The 23,261-nt window shown below is 37.8% G+C and overlaps 1 protein-coding gene across 11 annotated transcripts in view; it reads left to right on the top strand.

Moving 5' to 3' along the window:
- APC (APC regulator of WNT signaling pathway) overlaps positions 1–22,531 on the top strand; it is a 135,938-nt gene extending 113,407 nt beyond the window's left edge. For 4 of the 11 annotated variants that reach the window (XM_065874752.1, XM_065874749.1, XM_065874753.1 and 1 more), the window contains 7 exons: positions 941–1,319; positions 3,018–3,113; positions 8,182–8,321; positions 8,893–8,970; positions 9,260–9,376; positions 14,179–14,393; positions 15,946–22,531. In XM_065874752.1, coding sequence (XP_065730824.1) covers positions 941–1,319; positions 3,018–3,113; positions 8,182–8,321; positions 8,893–8,970; positions 9,260–9,376; positions 14,179–14,393; positions 15,946–22,531 — 7,611 coding nt within the window. Of the gene's footprint in view, positions 1–940; positions 1,320–3,017; positions 3,114–4,408; positions 4,463–8,181; positions 8,322–8,892; positions 8,971–9,259; positions 9,377–14,178; positions 14,394–15,945 lie in introns of all 11 variants that reach the window. The other 7 variants (XM_065874747.1, XM_065874751.1, XM_065874748.1 and 4 more) reach the window with 3 other exon arrangements.
- The last annotated feature ends 730 nt before the right edge of the window (positions 22,532–23,261 follow it).

The raw sequence follows: 23,261 nt of genomic DNA, 5'->3' as shown, positions 1-23,261 counted from the left end.
GATAACTGGGTACTGTTTCCTGTTTCTAATCTGCTTCTAAGTAAATTCTTAGAATTTATGGTCAGGGAGTAATTGATGCTTACCAGCTGCTTTTAAAAAGAAATTGAATAAGAATCCTGGCTTTGTATCCCTGTATGATCAGAGCATTCTTCTTTTTATAACAGAATATGTTTACATGTATAAGGGAGAAATCATAACTTTAACAATATTATACAGTAAGTCCCCTACATATGAACCTTCAAGTTGTGAACTTTCAAAGATGCGAATGTATTGTAAACCTATTACAGTATAGTACTCAATACCAATTGTGTTAGTTGGGTCCCTGGGCTAGCTTTGTTGGACTTACGAACAAATTGGACTTGTGAACGTGCTCTCAGAATGGAACTTGTTCATATGTAGGGGACTTACTGTACTTATAATCTGGTGAGGGTTAGCAATTGCTGAGCGCTAGTACTTAGTAAATAATAATTGCTGAAAAATATTTTCTCTTTATTGATTATGGTTGTAGATTTTAAAAATTAAAATTTTAAATTGTGTAAAGAATTTAGATAAACCACATTTGACTCTGTGTGTGTGTTGGTGGGGGTGGGTATGTGTGGTGCGGGGGGGAGATGTGAGAGAGAGAGAGAGAAATCAGTTGATTGTCATTCATCATAATCAGTGGATTATCACCAGCTGATCCAGACAAACAGCAATTTAGGTTTATGCAAGAACCTATTTTCTCTTTTTCAACACTATGTACTACCACTACTAATATTACTCATAAACAAGTTGGTGATGATTATATTATATGGATTTTGAAATAACGCTCATTACTTCATCCTGGAAAGGGGTTTTTGTTTTTAATGAGTTACAATAAATATCCCATTCATCACTTCATTGGTGTTGGCTTTTGGATATTAAAGTCATAATTTTGTTTCTAAACTCATTTGGCCCACAGGTGGAAATGGTGTATTCATTGTTGTCAATGCTTGGTACTCATGATAAGGATGATATGTCGCGAACTTTGCTAGCTATGTCTAGCTCCCAAGACAGCTGTATATCCATGCGACAGTCTGGATGTCTTCCTCTCCTCATCCAGCTTTTACATGGCAATGACAAAGACTCTGTGTTGTTGGGAAATTCCCGGGGCAGTAAAGAGGCTCGGGCCAGGGCCAGTGCAGCACTCCACAACATCATTCACTCACAGCCTGATGACAAGAGAGGCAGGCGTGAAATCCGAGTCCTTCATCTTTTGGAACAGATACGAGCTTACTGTGAAACCTGTTGGGAGTGGCAGGAAGCCCATGAACAAGGCATGGACCAGGACAAAAATCCAAGTATGTTCCGTATGGTGCATGTTACAAAGCAAATGTAAAAGTTTTTGAAATGAAAACTTTAAATTAGGATGGTGTCTTTATGAATAGGCCTGGGAAATTCATATTAGCCATCTACACTGCTAACATAGTTTAAAGCTTAATTTCTCTAGAAAAAGTTAGCAAGGGAAAACATTATGCGTACTACAGTGCAACCACAAAAGAACAGAAAATCAAGACAGAGTCATAGCATAGCAGATCTAGAAAGAACTTGAGCGATTATGTCCTCCATCTCTTGAGATTAAGCTCAAGAAAGTGACTTTACATAAGTTCCTTCAGCTGTTAGTGACCAACCCATAATCTCTTACATTTGCATATCACTCTACTCAGTGGATACAGAGCTGTGTTATATATGTTATTTGATCCTTACAACAACCTTGTGAAGTAGGAAGGGAAGATATCATCTCCATTTTACAGATGAAGAAACTGAGGCTCAGAGAGGCTAAAAGACTTGCCTGTGGCCTCACAGCTAGTGGGTGGTGGAGCCAGGATCAGAGGTCAGATCTCCTGACTCTCAGCCCAGTGCTCTTCCTACTGCACCATCCTGCTTCAGGCCATGGGGCCCCAGTTGCTGGGATGATCAGCCTCCCAGCTCTTTGCTCAGGGAGAAACCCTTGGCCACCAGCCCCTCTCCCTCAGGAGCAGGGAACATGGGAGTTGGGACCTTTGGGGACATAACGTACTTCATTTCTGTAGCAAGAACCAAAAGCAGTAAGTATATAAGGTAAGACCTTCCTTTCACCCAATAAGAACACACACATGTCCACACACACATGACAAAGGACTATTGTATCAGTATCTTGATTTCGGGAGTAGGAGAAAGAGTGATGATGAGAACATGATCTATAAAGATTTAGCAGATTTTTTTTAGGTAGGTATAAAAGTGAATTTATTTAAAATTTAATAGTTTTCAAGAATAGAGTACAGCAGAAATGTCCTTTATATCTATTTGTCCTAGGGATGAGGAGAACTATAAGATGCTTTACTGTAAGAACATTGTCTTTCTGGATTGTTTTCTTTGTCCACAATTATATAATGACTCGCATTTTGTGCTCTTAATACCTACTCTCAGAAAAGTTAAATAGAATAAATATTATTACTTCTGAAAAATAGACTTGCTTTTTAAATTTTTATTTCAAGTAACGGTTTTGAAACTTTGTGCATAGTATTAAATGTGCAGGTGCATTTTCTTGGACACCTTGTCTATAAATTTTTGTTTACTATCTGGTATCTGTATAGTAAGCTTTCTATACTAGGTTTATACTAGGTTTCTATACTACATTTGTATACAGCCACATGCCTTTAAGTTTAAATAGAGATTGTAAATAAAAAGTTTTATACCAAAATGTTTTTATTGTTTCATATAGCCAATATAATTTTTAAGTTATTATTTGAATTATAGCATAAACCTGCATGGGACCAGCAGACTTGGTCAAAGGCTGATGAGAGGTAGACATTTTTATGGAACCAAGAAAAGCCCTTACGTTTTCCTATCCATGTTTGTAGTATATATATTCATCTCTTTAGCAAATACTTGTTGATTCACTAAACTGCTATGCATTAGGGATATATTAGTGAGCCCTGAGTATTTTTTAAGTATAATAAACGTCACTACTTTTGAGAAAACAAAGCATTATCGTTTATGTCAATTTTATCTTTCAGTGCCAGCTCCTGTTGAACATCAGATCTGTCCTGCTGTGTGTGTTCTAATGAAACTTTCGTTTGATGAGGAGCATAGACACGCGATGAATGAACTTGGTAAGACAAAATGTTTCTCAATGCCACAGAAGAATAGTAAAGATTTTTCATCATTGTTGAATTAGGATATAAGGCCACTAACTTTTATTACCATCTGCTTCCTCCTTGTAGCAAATGACTATACTCTGGTTTCCAGGGGAGACAGTGTCCTAAGTGGCAGAAACTGCTACCCTTGTAACCTAACTTGGATTTCTAAAATCTTAGCCAAAGTTTGGAAAAAAATACTAAACAGTCCATTCTTGCCCCTATCGTCAAGGTAGACCCTGGGTGACAGTTGATGGGGAGGGTAATTTGAATTGTTTTGAGACGTGGGGCTACGTAATTATTCTTGAACTCAGTCACTTCTGAAAGACATCAGAAGGAATTATTATTAAGATTCTCATTTATCTTCATGGTTATCTGTACTTTACTGGATTTTCATGATAAGCAGCGTGGTATCTCTGAAACTGATTAATACGGAAAAGCATTATGCTCTGATTTATGTTAGAAGCATTCCATTAATTGTGGAAGGGTTACTCTTAGGTATGTGTTCTCACATACTCTAAACCTTATATAACCTGCATTTGTGCCCCCCATTTTTCATGTAATGGTTTTTCTTTGATTTCTAGGTTCATTTTGCACATGTGGTATTTATAAGTTGCATCACGCTGAGCCCTCTCATGTGAACTGGATCGCTCTAGTCGTGCCACAAGCAAGAACCATACACTGAGTTTCCATCTTAGTGTAGCTGTGCCCTTGCTTTTTGTGCCGGTTATGTTACATTTCATTCAAGCCCCCACTGTGTATTCCTGCCACCCCTCATCATTATCATTCATCACTTATCTTCAAAGTGACAAAGTCATGACACTCTTAAACACAGAGAACCTGAACGGCCAAAAATGAGTGTTGTCTCCTTCAGAGTCATCACTTTGGGAGGCTGTGTACTTTGTGATTTCCGCCTGCCCTCCAGCCATGCTTTTCTTCCCACAAGCCCTAGCAGTCGGCCCACTTGATTCTCTTTCCTTCCCCCATGCCCCCCCAGCCTCCTGTGAAACTGAGTACGAGCTTATGAGTTCTCCCCTCCTCAGTACTGCCTCAGCATTGGTGAAATTTTAAGTTTGGGTGTTTTTTTTTAACGCTAGTAATAATGGGGAAAATAATGAATCAACGGGAAAACGAATCCAATTTTAAGCTCCCGCAAACGTTTTTATAAATGTTCCTGTGTTCCAATGAACTATAGACTAGGACTGACACATTAATCATCTGAATTTCCAAGTAAAATCTAGACTCAGTATTTGTTCCTCTTCCTTCTTCAGGTAGGAAGGCTACCCGGGGCATTTCATCACAGGAGCTAGGGCAGGGGCTTTCAGGTGAGGAGCAGGATGGGGCCTCTGGGGGTGTGACTGCTGGGGGTGTAGCCACAGGGGATTACCTTCTTCTCACTCCTAGCCTCTGAATTCGCATTGGAGCACAAGAAGGACCAAGGTGGTGTGGACCGTGGGGAGATGGATTAAGACAGCACAAGGGATCTGACAGTGAGGAATAAGGAGGAAAGTAGTCCCAAGTTGATGAAGGGAAATTTCTAAGCCCAGTCAGCTAGGACCGTCATTTGTACAGAGAAGAAAATTCTTACAACTATTAGGGTCATTTAAGTTTGCACCTATTAGTATTGCAAGTTTTAGACCATAGTATCAGTAATGTATACATTTATGAATTCCCAGCTCTGTCCCAGAAACTGTGCTAGGCACTAGGTATAAAAATGATTAAGACGTGGTCCTGACTTTCAAGGAATTCATAGTTAATTTGCATTAGTGTTTCCCAAACTAGATCATAATGATCACCAGAGGCAGTTGTCAAACCATGTATTTCTCTGGCCCGTGCGTGGTAAGCAAGCTTAGTAAGGTAGAATCTCCGGAGGAGGGAACCTAGGAATCAAATCTAATAAGTGGCCCAGGTGATTCTTATGATCGGGAAATTTTGTGAAACACCAATATATATAGAATATTGATGCTGAGCCCCTAATATTTATTTTAGAATGAGGTGTTTCATGCTAATGGTGACTATCTAAACCAAGTAAAAGAAAAGTAATATACTTTTTAAAAATTAAGTATCATCTTTCTATTATCTCTTTTTGATAAGTTTAAATTAAGGATTTTGTTAAATGTCACCTGAAGCCATTGATCCTCTACTATCTGTAAGGTTATGAGATACCATAGGAGATAGTATTTGGTTCATCTGGACCACTATTCTCTAACATAGACACCAAGAAAATGTGGAAGGATGTGTTCATGACCTTTGCATTACCTTGAAACATCCTAATATTTCTTAGGGCAACCTATTTTTTATTGTATTGCTCATGAATTCACATCATATTTTTGTGAATCCATTTATAGTTTTAATGTATAGATTCTTTGCCTGAAAATTCACTGAAGGTTTTCTTTTTACCTGCCTGAAGTCATAAAGGGCTCTCTCTTCTATCTGATACACTAAATTTTATTGAATGTCCTTTTTTTCATTAGCCATGTTCTTCATGGTTTTATTGGCATTGACCAAATCCTTCTTTAATCTTTGTTTTTAGAATCAAGTCCTAAGATTTTTGGGTTTTCCATACAAAAGTAGTCAGGTGCCTTCTTGGGATTTTCTTTAGATCATTTCACCTTTCTCAAACCAGTATGACAGATACTGCTGTGCCAGGCAGGATTTTATGTAGGCATGAAGCACAGTATGTTTTGTTTTGGCTTTGATCGTCTGCTTTATAATCCTCAACATTTTAGTGATCTCCTCAGTACACAAGGCCACTGTCTTCAGGTCAACAATGACTCCCAGATCTGTTTCCTGGGTCAAAACTCTCAGTTCTTTTACTGGTGGTTCCTTCTTCTCTACCGAAGTAATAAATAGTGGAATTTTTTGAAGCTCTGTACTAGGCTTTCTTCCACTCTCCCTAGGCAGTATCCTCTACTCCATTGCTTCAATTACAGTGTTTTTCAAATTCACAGCTTAATCCAAGTTCTCTCTCCTGAGGTTTACACACATTTTTCAAGTTGCTCATTTGACATCTTCACCTAGATGATTTTTCAGACATTTCTGACTCAGCTGACAGAAACTGAGTTTGTTGTCTCCTCCATCCCCAAATCTCTGTCTCTTCCAGGGTTCCTTTTCTCAGAAAATGGCATTCCAGTCAACCCACTTGCTGAAGCCAGAATCTTAGAAGACATCCATGAGTCTATTCCTTATCCCCTATGTCTCGTAAATGCTTTAATTCTGGTTCTTAAATACATCTCATATCACTGCTCTTCTTTTTATCCCCACCCCAAGCAAGCCTCTGTCATCTCTCCCATTCTCCCATAGTTTGTCTTACTTGTCCCCCCACTTCCAATCATAATCCATTCTGCAGCCTACAGTCATAGGAATCTGTTTAGAACATACATCTGATTATTCCTTCCCCTGCCTTAAATCCTTGGTGAGGCACACAAAGTCTTGCATAATCTGGCCTCTACCCATTTTTGTAGCCTCACCTGTGACCCTCTCCTTGTTGCTCTATATTTCAGGCCCAGCAGTCCTTGCACATGCTGTTTCATCTGCCTGAAATGCTTACTTATTGTTTCTGCCCCACCCTTTTTAGATATTCATTCATCCTTTAAGTCTCAAGTTAAACATTATTTCCTCAGCCATTTTCTTGATCCTCCCAATCTAGGTTAAGTTCACCTGTTACCTTGCCCTGTGCTTCTACACAATCCAGTACACTTAAATTAGTTGTTCAATGGCTGTCTCTGCTCTAATCTGTAAGCTCCATAAAGACATTGGCTGTTTTTTTCGTTGGCTGTTTATCTTCCCATCATCATGGGTGGATGGAGGAAAATCTTCCTAAATACGGTTTGGATTTCCCTTAACCAAATTAATTTTTACTTACCTACATTCAAACTCATCTGTCATTGGTGCTAGTTATAAAGATTTACACAAATGTTCCAAGAGTTAAATCCCTTGGCCTGGCATTCTTGACCCAAGATAGAACTTGGTCTATTTTGCAGACTTGCTGATTCATCTACATACTGACCCTTCTAGATCATTTACAAAAATGTACCGATCCTCTTTCAGATTAATGACCTGATTGTTCAGAATTACAGTATCCAAGAATTGCCCGTTTATATTCATCTTCTCTTTTTCTGTCTAAGCCACTTCTCTGACAAAAGAATGTCTCCAGTCCCATGATGATTAATATTGATGATGAATAATATTTTGAATAACCTCCATATGCATTTTTATTTTTCTTTTTATTTACTCCCTCACCATTTTGCTTCACCTTTTGTCTTTTTGTTTTGTTTTGTCTTTTGTCTTTTTACCACCCCTTCCTTTATGTCTTTTCCTTTCCTTTCCCTTCATTTTCCTCCTTGCCTTCCTACTGCTGACCACTGTGGGCGTTGTTAAGTATACCCATTGGTGGGAATCAAGGGGAAAGAAGATACTAAATCCTAGTATTGGTATTTGACACTTCATGAGTATCAAAAAAAAGTAAAAATTAAAAATATAATTAAAAATTATAGAGCTTAGTAATAAGTTGAATAGGTCATTCTTTTTCATAAAAAAAATAAGCTTTGCTTCATGCACAGTTTCATTTAGAAGTTTTAGTCTTCCTAAGGATACTAAAAATTATTTGGGAGATAAAAGTATATTAAAGTGATTAGGCCACAGTGTGTGACAATGAAGAGTGTTTGTAAAGTCCTAATAATAAAAATAAGTTACCTTTTTCTGCTTACATTCAGGAAGACCTAGTGTTAGAAAACAGCCTTCTTCATCCGTGACAAGATACAGTGTATGTGCAGTAAATAGAGTATAATGTTCATTTCACTCAGTAAGGCAAGGGGCTGGAGGGTGGAGAAACTGGCAGAAAATGGAATAGTTGTCACTTGTACTTTATAAGTATATTACACAAAAGTCCTTTATAGTATTTTCTGTAGCTTGTAATTCTAAAGACAAAATTAAATTTATATATTCTCATTCTTTGAGATTTTTTCCTAATAATTTATAAACTTGGTACCCATTTGTTTTATTTTAGATTATTATCTTTTTCCTCTTGCCCTTTTTAAATTAGGGGGACTGCAGGCCATTGCAGAATTATTGCAAGTGGACTGTGAAATGTATGGACTTACTAATGACCACTACAGTATTACCTTAAGACGATATGCAGGAATGGCTTTGACAAACTTGACTTTCGGAGATGTAGCCAACAAGGTATGTTTTATAAGATCCATTTCTTACGATATCTCTGGTGTGAGTTATTTTACTTTCATACAAACTACTTTTCACTGACTCTCTTGTCACTCTCCTCATTAAACACTGACCAACAAAAACCTGTACTTCATGCCTCACTGCATATCCTTACTCATTTGGTTGTCTTATGCCTAAACGAAGGCAAAAGATGGAACACAGTAGTGGATTTATGTGATCACATTTAAAATACTATTCCTGGGAATGATAGCAAAAATCTGGAAATCTTGATGATTGGTGCAAGTGTTATACATGTGTTGGGTCCATCCGAATAAAAGACTTTAAAACCCTTTGCTTATTGTTTCTTATCATTTATTCATTTTATTTTTCCGGTTTACCAAGAAAAGAACAAATACCGAAGGATTAGGAGGGTATTTGTCTTTCATTTATGTAATCTGGTTCTAGTTCTTTTATGGGTAAAACATTAGTTAGGATTGAAATGAGATGATTGAAACTGGATTTGAAGTTTAGTCAAAAATAAAGCATGGCTCCAGGTTGCCTCATTATTGACCCTCTGCAATATTTGATTTTACAGGCTACACTATGCTCTATGAAAGGCTGCATGAGAGCACTTGTGGCCCAACTAAAATCTGAAAGTGAGGACTTACAGCAGGTACTGCTTAGAATTTCAAATGTTTTTCTTGGCTATTAGTGGGTTAATACCCTGATTTAGATTAATTTAAGCTGTGGCTCACTGTTTAGCGTCTCATGTTTAAATTGTGGCTACATTAACACCAAAATAGAGGAAAATAACTATATTGTAGGAATTCCTTTTGGCACTATATTAGCATTTAGAAGAAATTTATTTATTAATATATTTCTACTCTTAACATTACGAACAAGAAAGCAACTAGTATGAATAATTTTATAAACAAATTATTCTAAAATTGATTTATTTGCAGGTTATTGCAAGTGTTTTGAGGAATCTGTCTTGGAGAGCAGATGTAAATAGTAAAAAGACTTTGCGTGAAGTTGGAAGTGTGAAAGCATTGATGGAATGTGCTTTGGAAGTGAAAAAGGTACCTTTGAAAATATTTAGTATTACAATAGGGATTTCATCTTGGGATACTTTTTTGCTGCCATCTCCCACTCCTGAGACTCACTAATTTCTGACCCTCTTATCTTACCTATCCCTAGACTTAGACTGCTCCAAACTCCTAAAGTATTAAGCCAGAAAAGATTGTACAAGGTAGCCTAGTATAAGTCAGGGTTTTTCAGACTCAGCACTGTTGACATCTTGCACCAGATAAGTCTTTGTTTTGGAGGACTGATCTGTGCCTTGTAGGATGTTTAGCAGCATCCCTGGCCTTTGCACAGTAGATGCCAGTACACCTTCCCCTCAGTCGTAACAATCAGAAATATCTCCACATATTACCAGATGTCCTCTGTAAAGGAAAAGGGACACAATCACCCTCAGTTGCCAATCACTGGTGTTGAGTGTTAACTCTTTGCTGCCCAAATCTCAATCTACCTGAGTCCTCAAATTCTGATAGTCACCCTGTCAAGAGGTAATCAGACCCAAAGGTGAGAAATCCCTCAAATAATAATTTGTTTACAAAAGGAAATAATCTCCAGATAGTATATCTACTTCAGAAACTAAGCAATTTTTTTTTTAATTTGAGAGGAACTAAGCAAGTCTTTTTAGCTAATCTGAATTTCCTTTCACCCAACCAGTCCTCCTTGATCCAGAGCCTACATATTTTTCTCTTCAAAATTTCCTTTTCAGAGAAGGAAGAGTCTGGGGATGTTTTGTTTGTTTACTTATGTATTTTTTCTAAATTATTTTATACCTGAAAATCCCAAGAAAATCAACTGAAAAATTGTTAGAAATAAGTATTCGACTAAATAACTGGATATAAAGTTAATATTCAAAGGTGGTCAAAAGGTACAAACTTCCAGTTATAAGATAAATAAGTACTAGGGATGTAATATACAGTATGATAAATCTTATTAACACTGCTGTATCATTATATATGAAAATTGTTGAGAGTAAATCCTGAGTTCTCATCACAAGGAAAAAAATTTTTTTTCTATTTCTTTAATTTTGTGTATATATGAGATGATAGATGTTCACTAAACTTATTGTGGTAATCATTTCATGATGTTTGTAAGTCAAATCATTATACTTTAAACAGTGTTACATGTCAACTATATCTCAAAACTGGGAAAAAAAGGAAATACTTACATATACTTAGGGTCTGCATAAAGATACCTTTAAAACACTACCGAATCAACAGAACACTTGTACTCACACTGCAGAAAAGAAGATACATGAATAGCCAATAAGCACTTGAAAAGATACTCAACATTGTTAGTCATCAGGAAAATACAAATTGCAACTACGAGATACCATTAAAGATATTATATTGGTTAAAATTTTAAATATTGGCCAAGTGTTGTCAAGGATGTTAAGCAGCTGGAATTCTCACACTGCTGGCGGGAATGTTACGTGGCGCACAGGCATACCTTGCTTTATTGCAATTGGCAGATATTACATTTTTTATAAATTGAAGGTTTGTGGCAACCCTGCATTAAGCAAGTCTATCGATGCCATTTTTCCAACAGCATTACTTTTCAGTTAAAGTATGTACTTTTATACGTACATACTTCAGTTAAAGTATGTACTTTTATACGTAATGCTACTGGACACTTAATAGACTACAGTATAGTGTAAACATAACTTTTATATGCACTACAGTATAGTGTAAACATAACTTTTATATGCACACCAAAAAAAAAAATGATGTGACTTGGCTTTATTGCGATATTGGCTTTACTGCAATGGTCTGGCATCAAACCTGCAATATCTCTGAGGTATGCCTATCCAACTTTAGAGAACATTTGGCAGTGTTTTAAAATTAAACATTTACCTACCATACAACCTGGCCACCCAGGAGAAACAAAAACTTAAATTCACACAAAGACTTACAAATATTCACAGAAAGATTATTTGTGATAGCCAAAAACTAAAAATAACGCAAATGTCCATCAATAGGTAAATGGGTAAACAAATTGTGGAATACAATTTGGCTATTAAAAAAAAAAAGAATGACCTATTGATACATTCAATAATCTACAATGACAGGAATCAGAACAGCGGTTGCCTGGGGTTGGGGTTGGATTATGGGTGGCATGAGGAAAGTGGAGGGGTGATATAAATGTTATCTTGGCATACACACACATCAAAAATGATCAGATTGCACACTTGAAATATGAGCAGTTTATGCTCTAATTATACCTTAATAAAATTATACAAAAAAATTAGCCCCATGTACACTTTAAGACTCCTTTCTTATCAAGCTTGTGTGTTTTCAGAAAGATTTAATGTATTTGTAGGTATTATGGGAACTTGTATTGCTGCTGAATAGCTCATTATTTTATTGTCGCTCAAGGACCTCAAAGATGTACATACAAACTAATTGCTACAAACGAAGAAAGTTAGGTTAAAAGACACATCCTACTGAGAAATGTAAGAGAAGACCATAATAGATGGAAAGACATAGCCTGTTCTTGTAAAGGAAGAGTAGTAGTTTAAAGACCATTTCTCCCTAAATTCATCTATAAATTTTTAATGCAAGGGCCAATCTTGGAAAAAGTAGCCCATCAGAAATTTATAATATCCAATTCTGGTTGGGGCCTGCTCTGGTTAGCAGTATTAGAATTTATTTTTTCCCTCTTTTTCTACATTCAGTGCAGCCGTCATTATAAACGTTCTTATTCTCTTTTTCAATTTGTCATCTCTTCCTTGTCAACTTCGTTTACTACTAATGGCCACAAGAACCAAAACTACCTTCCATGTTCCCCACGTACTGCATCATTTTACCATCATTCGCTGGCTCTTACTCTTCTACACAGCAGAATCTTTCCTTCACCTGCACTCTGTGCCCTATGCGTGGCTATTTACTCAAAGCTGTTAGTCCCTTATTCTTGTCTTCTATATCTTCTCTACTGGGTGTAGAGAAGTCGGCTTTTTTATGTTTCAGCTATCTGTAAGAAGCCCAATATTTTGAAAATGAAAACAAAAATCCTCTGTTGCTTCTTCTAACTTCTGCAGTGTTCCTCTTTTTCCTGTAAGAACCAAAACCCTGAACATGTAGTCACTTGCTTCATTTCTTAACTGGCCATACCTTCTTCAGTCCTTTCTAATATATTGCTTCTAACAAAATCTAGACTTATAGATTAACTAGGGTATTTCTTTTCTACCTACACCTATATTTGATACTTTTTGATCACATTCCTTACTGAATCTCTTCCCTTTGTTTTTACCACCTGTACTTCCAACATCTAATCATTTCTCCTTGTCTCCTTTAACTATAAAGCTTCTTTGAAACAAGACCCTTGGCCCTCTACATGTAGTCTTGAAGAGCAACTTCTATGTTCCTACCTTCAAGTCTCACCTCTAGGTCAGTTGTAAGTTTAGCTCACTCCTCTAAACTCTTGCCATTTTTTTCTGTTCTCAGGATACTTTGAATGTCCCACCTTTTACCTCATTCACAATATAATTAAAATTGAGCTCTTAGCCTTTTCACATCTTCAGTGGTGAAAGCACTTCTTCCCTGCTTCCTGATAAGTAGTATCTAAACCTGCTCCTACATTGTTTTATTCATTTAATAACTTGATGAAGAGAATACAATGGCTAGTTCCTTATTGGGTTAGGCCCAAAATGTTTGCCATGACATTCAGGGCCTTCTTTTACCTCTCTGACCTTACTTCCCACAATGCCCCAGCATGGACTTTGACTTCCTCTGTGTCTTCTTTCTGTTCTTTAGTCCTCCCTTGCTTATTTCCACTTCCATGCCTTTCCTCCTTCTACTTCCCCTGCCTTTCCTCCTACTTCCCCTGCCTTCTCTCTGAATGTACATGTCTTGTCTTCTGCAGAGCTGCTCTCCTCCATGAAATATTTTACTTAATTTATTAAATTCAGATGGGAATAATCTTTCCATTAGAGCCCTTGGTTTCAAGTATGATTTTGCATTCTTTTTTCCCCAGAGTAAACAGTTAGCACCTTCAAAGCAAGTATCAGTTGCTGTGTTTTCTGGAGTGCCTCTACTTGTGATAGGCACAGAGTAGATCTCTAATGAATGTTTGTTTGTTCCCTGATTGATTTGTAGTAAGAAGAAAGACTGACATCAGGATCATGGCAAGTTTTGACCAAATATCCTTAATTGAATACTCAGAGTATTTTCTGTGGCATTTATAATTTGTCAGTTTACTGTGATACTGTATACCAGGGAGTTCTGGTTTTTCAATTATGGGGATTTTAAGAAATTGGAGTTTTTCTAGTATGCTTTCTTTTTAATAAGTTACATTGTTACTTTTGAATCAACCACACATAAATATATATGTGTGTTTTTATACAAATAAGATTGCACATACTCCTCTGCAACTTGCTCTTTTCATTTAATGATACATCTAGATATCTTTCCATATCGGCATGTAGAGGGCTTTTTCTAGCTTCTGTTGTCCTGAAAATGCTATCTTTTTAGAATGCACATCAGTTCTGTTTCATATTCTAATATAAGCTCTTGTGAGATATGCGTGCACCATCTAAACATTTAGATAAGTTCATAAAGGTCATTATTTTAATATTGCATTCTGCTTGTTTCATGGGGATATCACTGTCTTAAGTTCGATTTGGTATTTTATGAAAGTTTTTCTAAATGAGGAGTTCCTAATACTTTACCTGTGAAGGATGGGCAGCAGGGAAGATTTAAAGAGGGGGAAAAAAAAAAAAAAAGCTTCCTCAATAGAAGTAAACATAGACGTTATAAGAAGGAAATTCCAGCTCTAATTAGATGACACATATTCTGTTTCTTGATAGGAATCAACCCTCAAAAGCGTATTGAGTGCCTTATGGAATTTGTCAGCACACTGCACTGAGAATAAAGCTGATATATGTGCCGTAGATGGTGCGCTTGCATTTTTGGTTGGCACTCTCACTTACCGGAGCCAGACAAATACTTTAGCTATTATTGAAAGTGGAGGTGGGATATTACGGAATGTGTCCAGCTTGATAGCTACGAATGAGGACCACAGGTAAATACAGGGTTTTATATTACTTTTAAATGAAATTGTAAGATTCATACTCTCAGAAAGACTCAACTGTAAGCAGTGTTTTGTGTAATTATGCAAGTTCTAAGCCAAATTACATTTATGACAATGAAAATATAACTATTAATTCCTGATTTATTATTCATTAACACATTTATTCTAATACAAGTTCATAGTATCATAAAGATGTCTAGAAATAAATGATACTTGAGAGGTATAACCCATGTGTAGAAGAAAAAATGAAAGTCATAAATATTACAGAGAAGAAAATCCTTTCCTATATGTTAGCACAGCTTAAACGAATATGAGGTTTATAAGAAACAAAACCTTGTGGTTATGATCCAGAGAGTACAATGGCTCACATTTTTCTAGTGGTGCCATAACATCAATAATGATAATATTTTTCAGCCAACCACCATTCATCCAATCTGTTAGAGCTGTGAAACCTAAGAGGCACCTCAGGTACATATCTTCAGAACTTGAGCTCTGTATTATCTCAACAAAAACATGGGTATCTTTCACAGCATATTTATTTATTTTATCCTGTATTGTTCCTCTCTCATTTTCAAAAAGACTATGAGGTACCTTTAGTAGAAGGGCTTTGAAAAGAATGTAAACATCTTTAAGTTTTTCATGCACCAGCTACCAGCCTTATAGCCCTTAGAAGACCTCTTAGACTCAGTAGCACTCAGGTGTCTACTGGACTGCTAGAGAGCCGCCATGGTAAAGCTTACTGCACCCTTGCCTATCAGTTTTAGAGCCCACCAGTGCCAGCTGTGCTGTCATTAAACTTCATTTTACCATGCCTTAAGCCATAGCTCTTTCAGATCCTAACATTCATTATGCTGACTCTTAACTCTTGTTTTTATAGTTAATGTTTTGAAAACTTTTCTTTCACTTTATTTTTAGAAATAACGACTACACACAATTTGCCCGAGAACACTTGTAAGGGGGAATGGCAGTATTACAAAATCAAACCAGAGGCAGAAAGATTATCTAAAAGTCATTCTGCTGACCTAGGAGCTTACAGTGTGCTCCCTGACTTTGTTAAGATCTATTGTCAATCAGTTTCTTCTGTCTACCTCTTCTGAGATGTCTCAGTTTGTCAACATTGTGGTGCCCATCCAGAGATTAAATTACCACAGCCCTTGTTCAGCTTAAGATTTCATAATACATCTGTACTCCTCAAACTGAGAAACTCCGTCACTATGTAAATAAAGTAAATACATCTACTCAGGAAAAGTGTTTAAAGCTATTGGGTCAGAATAGGAAATGCAGAATTGATTAAACTTAACGCTTTTACTTCTTTTACTCTGACAGATGAGTACTTTAAAACAATAGACATTAAATGAACTAAGATAGAACAAAAGGTAATAGGCAATGCCTGAAATTTATAGTATAATTTGGTGTAATTTTATTATGCCTGTTGTTAATAAGCTTTAGTAGTTATCTTTAGATTTAAATTTGTTTTCTGTCCTTTTATTTGTTGTTACTACAAACAGATTTTTACCTTACTTTTGTGATATTTTTATTTCAGGCAAATCCTAAGAGAGAATAATTGCTTACAAACCTTATTACAACACTTGAAATCTCACAGTTTGACAATAGTCAGTAATGCATGTGGAACCTTGTGGAATCTCTCAGCAAGAAATCCTAAAGATCAGGAAGCATTATGGGACATGGGAGCAGTCAGCATGCTCAAGAACCTCATTCATTCAAAGCACAAGATGATTGCTATGGGAAGTGCTGCAGCTTTAAGGAATCTCATGGCAAATAGACCTGCAAAGTATAAGGATGCCAATATCATGTCTCCTGGTTCAAGCTTGCCTTCTCTTCATGTCAGGAAACAAAAAGCCCTAGAAGCAGAATTAGATGCTCAGCATTTATCAGAAACTTTTGACAATATTGACAATTTAAGTCCCAAGGCATCTCATCGTAGTAAGCAGAGACACAAGCAAAATCTCTATGGTGACTATGTTTTTGACACCAATCGACATGATGATAATAGGTCAGACAATTTTAATACTGGAAACATGACTGTCTTGTCACCATATTTAAATACTACAGTGTTGCCCAGCTCCTCTTCATCAAGGGGAAGTTTAGATAGTTCTCGTTCTGAGAAAGATAGAAGTTTGGAGAGAGAACGAGGTATTAGCCTAGTCAACTACCACCCAGCAACAGAAAATCCAGGAACCTCTTCGAAGCGAGGTTTGCAGATTTCTACCACTGCAGCCCAGATTGCCAAAGTCATGGAAGAAGTATCAGCCATTCATACCTCCCAGGAAGACAGAAGTTCTGGGTCTACCCCAGAACTACATTGTGGAACAGATGAGAGGAATGCACTAAGAAGAAGCTCTACCGCCCACACACATGCAAACTCTTACAACTTCACCAAGTCAGAAAACTCAAACAGGACATGTCCAGTGCCATATGCCAAAGTAGAATACAAGAGATCTTCAAATGATAGTTTAAATAGTGTCAGCAGTAGTGATGGTTATGGTAAAAGAGGTCAAATGAAACCTTCAGTTGAATCCTATTCTGAAGATGAGGAAAGTAAATTTTGCAGCTATGGTCAGTATCCAGCTGACCTAGCCCATAAAATACATAGTGCAAATCATATGGATGATAATGATGGAGAACTAGATACACCAATAAATTATAGTCTTAAATATTCTGATGAACAGTTGAACTCCGGAAGGCAAAGTCCTTCACAGAATGAAAGGTGGGCAAGACCCAAACATATAATAGAAGATGAAATAAAACAAAATGAGGAAAGACAATCAAGGAGTCAAAGCACAACTTATCCTGTATATCCTGAGAGCACTGATGATAAACACCTCAAGTTCCAACCACATTTTGGACAGCAAGAATGTGTTTCCCCATATAGGTCAAGAGCAGCCAATGGTTCAGAAACAAATCGAGTAGGTTCTAATCATGGAATTAATCAAAATGTAAATCAGTCTTTGTGTCAGGAAGATGACTATGAAGATGATAAGCCAACCAACTATAGTGAACGTTACTCTGAGGAAGAGCAACATGAGGAAGAAGAGAGACCAACCAATTATAGCATGAAATATAATGAAGAAAAACATCATGTGGATCAGCCTATTGATTATAGTTTAAAATATACCACAGACATTCCTTCTTCACAGAAACCAGCATTTTCATTCTCAAAGAATTCATCTGGACAGAGCACTAAAACTGAACACATCTCTTCAAGCAGTGAGAATACAGCCACACCTTCATCTAATGCCAAGAGGCAGAATCAACTCCATCACAGTTCAGCACAGAGCAGGAGTGGTCAGACCCAAAAAGCCACCTCTTCCTCTTGCAAAGTTCCCTCTATCAACCAAGAAACAATACAGACTTACTGTGTAGAAGATACCCCAATATGTTTTTCAAGGTGTAGTTCATTATCATCTTTGTCATCAGCTGAAGATGAAATAGGGTGTGATCAGACAACACAAGAAGCAGATTCTGCTAATACCCTACAAATAGCAGAAATAAAAGAAAGCAGTGGAACTAGATCAACGGAAGATTCTGTGAGTGAAGTTCCAACAGTGTCACAGCACATTAGAACCAAATCCAGCAGACTCCAGGCTTCTGGTTTATCTTCAGAATCAACCAGGCACAAAGCTGTTGAATTTTCTTCAGGGGCCAAATCTCCATCAAAGAGTGGTGCTCAGACACCTAAAAGTCCACCAGAGCACTACGTTCAGGAGACTCCACTCATGTTTAGCAGGTGTACTTCTGTCAGTTCACTTGATAGTTTTGAGAGTCGTTCAATTGCCAGCTCCGTTCAGAGTGAACCCTGCAGTGGAATGGTGAGTGGCATTATAAGCCCCAGTGACCTTCCAGATAGCCCTGGACAAACCATGCCGCCAAGCAGAAGTAAAACCCCTCCTCCCCCTCCTCCTCAGTCCGCTCAGACTAAGCAAGAAGTACCTAAAAATAAAGCACCTAGTGCTGAGAAGAGAGAAGGTGGCCCTAAGCAAGCTGCTGTAAATGCTGCAGTACAGAGGGTCCAGGTTCTTCCAGATGCTGATGCTTTGTTACATTTTGCCACAGAAAGTACTCCTGATGGATTTTCTTGTTCATCTAGCCTGAGTGCTCTGAGCCTCGATGAGCCATTTATTCAGAAAGATGTGGAATTAAGAATAATGCCTCCGGTTCAGGAAAATGACAATGGGAATGAAACAGAAAATGAGCAGCCTGAAGAATCAAATGAAAGCCAGGGAAAAGAGGCAGAAAAACCCACTGATTCTGAAAAAGATCTGTTAGAAGATTCAGATGATGATGATATTGAAATACTAGAAGAGTGTATTATTTCTGCCATGCCAACAAAATCTTCACGCAAAGCCAAAAAGCCAGCCCAGACGTCTTCCAAATTACCTCCACCTGTGGCAAGGAAACCAAGTCAACTGCCTGTGTACAAACTTCTGCCATCACAAAACAGATTACAGGCACAAAAGCATGTTAGTTTTACACCAGGAGATGATATGCCTCGGGTGTATTGTGTAGAAGGGACACCTATAAACTTTTCCACAGCTACATCTCTAAGTGATCTAACGATAGAATCCCCTCCAAATGAGTTAGCTGCTGGAGAAGGTGTTAGAGCAGGAACACAGTCAGGTGAATTTGAAAAACGAGACACCATTCCTACAGAAGGCAGAAGTACAGATGAGGCTCAAACAGGGAAAGCCTCATCTGTAACTATACCTGAACTGGATGACAATAAAACAGAAGAAGGCGATATTCTTGCAGAATGCATTAATTCTGCTATGCCCAAAGGGAAAAGTCACAAGCCTTTCCGTGTGAAAAAGATAATGGACCAGGTCCAACAAGCATCCATGTCTTCATCTGGAACTAACAAAAATCAATTAGATGGTAAGAAGAAGAAACCTACTTCACCAGTAAAACCTATACCACAAAATACTGAATACAGGACACGTGTAAGGAAAAATACAGACTCAAAAAATAATTTAAATGCTGAAAGAAATTTCTCAGACAACAAAGATTCAAAGAAACAGAACTTGAAAAATAATTCCAAGGACTTCAATGATAAGGTCCCAAATAATGAAGATCGAGTCAGAGGAAGTTTTACTTTTGATTCACCTCATCATTACACACCTATTGAAGGCACTCCATACTGTTTTTCACGAAATGATTCTTTGAGTTCTCTAGATTTTGATGATGATGATGTCGACCTTTCCAGGGAAAAGGCTGAATTAAGAAAGGGGAAGGAAAGTAAGGAATCAGAAGCTAAAATTACCAGCCACACAGAACTAACCTCAAACCAACAATCAGCTAATAAGACACAAGCTGTTCCAAAACATCCAATAAATCGAGGTCAGCCTAAGCCCGTGCTGCAGAAGCAATCCACTTTTCCCCAGCCCTCCAAAGATATACCAGACAGAGGGGCAGCAACAGACGAGAAATTACAGAATTTTGCTATTGAAAATACTCCGGTTTGCTTTTCCCGAAATTCCTCTCTAAGTTCTCTTAGTGACATTGATCAAGAAAACAACAACAGCAAGGAAAATGAACCTATCAAAGAGACAGAGCCCCCTGACTCACAGGGAGAACCAAGTAAACCTCAGGCGTCAGGTTATGCTCCTAAATCATTTCACGTTGAAGATACCCCTGTTTGTTTCTCAAGAAACAGTTCTCTCAGTTCTCTCAGTATTGATTCTGAAGATGACCTGTTGCAGGAATGTATAAGTTCTGCAATGCCAAAAAAGAAAAAGCCTTCAAGACTCAAGGCTGATAATGAAAAGCATAGTCCCAGAAATACGGGTGGCATATTAGCAGAAGATTTGACACTCGATTTGAAAGATATACAGAGACCAGATTCAGAACATGGTTTATCCCCTGATTCAGAAAATTTCGATTGGAAAGCTATTCAGGAAGGTGCAAATTCCATAGTAAGTAGTTTACATCAAGCTGCTGCTGCCGCATGTTTATCTAGACAAGCTTCGTCTGATTCAGATTCCATCCTTTCCCTGAAATCAGGAATCTCTCTGGGATCACCATTTCATCTTACACCTGATCAAGAGGAAAAACCCTTTGCAAGTAATAAAGGCCCACGAATTCTAAAACCTGGGGAGAAAAGTACATTGGAAGCTAAGAAGTTAGAATCTGAAAATAAAGGAATAAAAGGAGGGAAAAAAGTTTATAAAAGTTTGATTACTGGAAAACTTCGATCTAATTCGGAAGTTTCAAGCCAAATGAAACAAGCCCTTCAAACAAACATGCCTTCAATCTCTCGAGGTAGGACAATGATTCATATTCCAGGAGTTCGGAATAGCTCTTCAAGTACAAGTCCGGTTTCTAAAAAAGGCCCACCCCTTAAGACTCCAGCCTCCAAAAGCCCTAGTGAAGGTCAGGCAGCTACCACTTCCCCCAGAGGAGCCAAGCCATCAGTGAAGTCAGAATTAAGCCCTGTTACGAGGCAGGCATCCCAGACACCTGGGTCAAATAAAGGGCCTTCTAGATCAGGATCTAGAGATTCCACTCCTTCAAGACCTGCCCAGCAGCCATTAAGTAGACCTATGCAGTCTCCAGGGCGAAACTCAATTTCTCCCGGTAGAAATGGAATAAGTCCTCCCAACAAATTATCTCAACTGCCAAGGACGTCATCCCCTAGTACTGCTTCAACTAAGTCCTCGGGTTCTGGGAAAATGTCTTACACATCTCCTGGCAGACAGATGAGCCAACAGAACCTCACCAAACAAACGGGTTTATCCAAGAATGTCAGTAGTATCCCAAGAAGTGAATCTGCCTCCAAAGGACTAAGTCAAATGAGTACTAGCAATGGATCCAATAAAAAGGTAGAACTTTCTAGAATGTCTTCAACTAAATCAAGTGGAAGTGAATCTGATAGGTCAGAGAGACCCGTATTAGTACGCCAGTCAACTTTCATCAAAGAAGCTCCAAGCCCAACCCTAAGGAGAAAATTGGAGGAATCCGCTTCATTTGAATCTCTTTCTCCATCTTCTAGACCAGATTCTCCCAGTAGGTCCCAGGCACAGACTCCAATTTTAAGTCCTTCCCTTCCTGATATGTCGCTGTCTACACATTCATCTGTTCAGGCTGGTGGATGGCGAAAACTCCCACCTAATCTCAGTCCCACCATAGAGTATAATGATGGAAGACCAGTAAAGCGCCATGATATAGCACGCTCTCATTCTGAAAGTCCTTCCAGACTTCCCATCAATAGGTCAGGAACCTGGAAACGTGAGCACAGCAAACACTCATCATCCCTTCCTCGAGTAAGCACTTGGAGGAGAACTGGGAGTTCATCCTCAATTCTTTCTGCTTCATCAGAATCTAGTGAAAAAGCAAAAAGTGAGGATGAAAAACATGTGAACTCTACTTCAGGAACCAAACAAACTAAAGAAAACCAAGTAGCCACAAAAGGAACATGGAGAAAAATGAAAGAAAGTGAAATTTCTCCCACCAGTAGTACTTCTCAGACCACTTCCTCAGGTGCTGCAAATGGTGCTGAATCAAAGACTCTGATTTATCAAATGGCACCTGCTGTTTCTAAAACAGAGGATGTTTGGGTGAGAATTGAGGACTGCCCCATTAACAACCCTAGATCTGGAAGATCTCCGACAGGAAATACTCCCCCAGTGATTGACACTGTTTCAGAAAAGGGAAACCCAAACACTAAAGATTCAAAAGATAATCAGGGGAAACAAAATGTCAGCAATGGTAGTGCTCCTGTACGCACCATGGGTTTGGAAAACCGCCTGAACTCCTTTATTCAGGTAGACGCCCCAGACCAAAAAGGAACTGAGGGAAAACCGGGACAAAGTCATCCTGTCCCTGCATCAGAGACTAATGAAAGTTCTGTAGCTGAACGTACCCCATTTAGTTCTAGCAGCTCAAGCAAGCACAGTTCACCGAGTGGGACTGTTGCTGCCAGAGTGAGTCCTTTTAATTACAACCCAAGCCCAAGGAAAAGCAGCGCAGATAGCACTTCAGCCCGACCATCTCAGATCCCAACGCCAGTGAATAACAACACAAAGAAACGAGATTCAAAAAGTGACAATACAGAATCCAGTGGAACTCAAAGTCCTAAACGCCATTCTGGGTCTTACCTTGTGACATCTGTTTAAAAAGAGCTGGAATGATGAAACTAAGAATGTGTTAGTGTTAATTACGACTGCTATGTAGAAATTTTGTTTCAACCAATATGTATAAAATAGATAACTAATAAGAACCTGCTGTATAAAAAATAAAATTCAAAAAAAAAATTTTGTTTCAAATGAAACTAAAAGACTGAAAAATTTTGTAAATAGGTTTGATTCTTGTTAGAGGGTTTTTGTTCTGGAAGCCATATTCGATAGTATACTTCATCTTCACTGGTCATATTTTGGGAGGCACTCTTGATAGTTAGGAAGAAAATGGTAAAGCCAAGTATATTTGTACAGTATGTTTTTCATGTATTTAAGTAGCATCCCATCCCATCATCCTTTAATTATTGCTTGTCTTAAAATAACACTACAGATAGAAGATATGATATATTGCTGTTATCAATCATTTCTAGATTATAAACTGACTAAACTTACATCAGGGAGAAATTGGTATTTATGCAAAAACCATTCTGTTTTAGTCCTTGTGAGTCCATCTGACATCATAATCATGTGGCTGTGAAATTCACAGTAATATGGTTCCCGATGAACAAGTTTACCCAGCCTGCTTTGCTCTACTGCATGAATGAAACTGATGGTTCAATTTCAGAAGTAATGATTAACAATTCTGTGGTCACATGATGTTCATTTAGATAGCTATAGTGTAACAACTTACACTATTTTGTGCTCAAAACAAACAAACAAAAAATCTGTG

This window comes from Phocoena phocoena, chromosome 3, assembly GCF_963924675.1.
Source record: "Phocoena phocoena chromosome 3, mPhoPho1.1, whole genome shotgun sequence".
Lineage (NCBI taxonomy): Eukaryota > Metazoa > Chordata > Mammalia > Artiodactyla > Phocoenidae > Phocoena > Phocoena phocoena.
The sequence above is the reverse complement of the archived record's forward strand: the minus strand, read 5'-3'. Positions and strand labels throughout refer to the sequence as shown.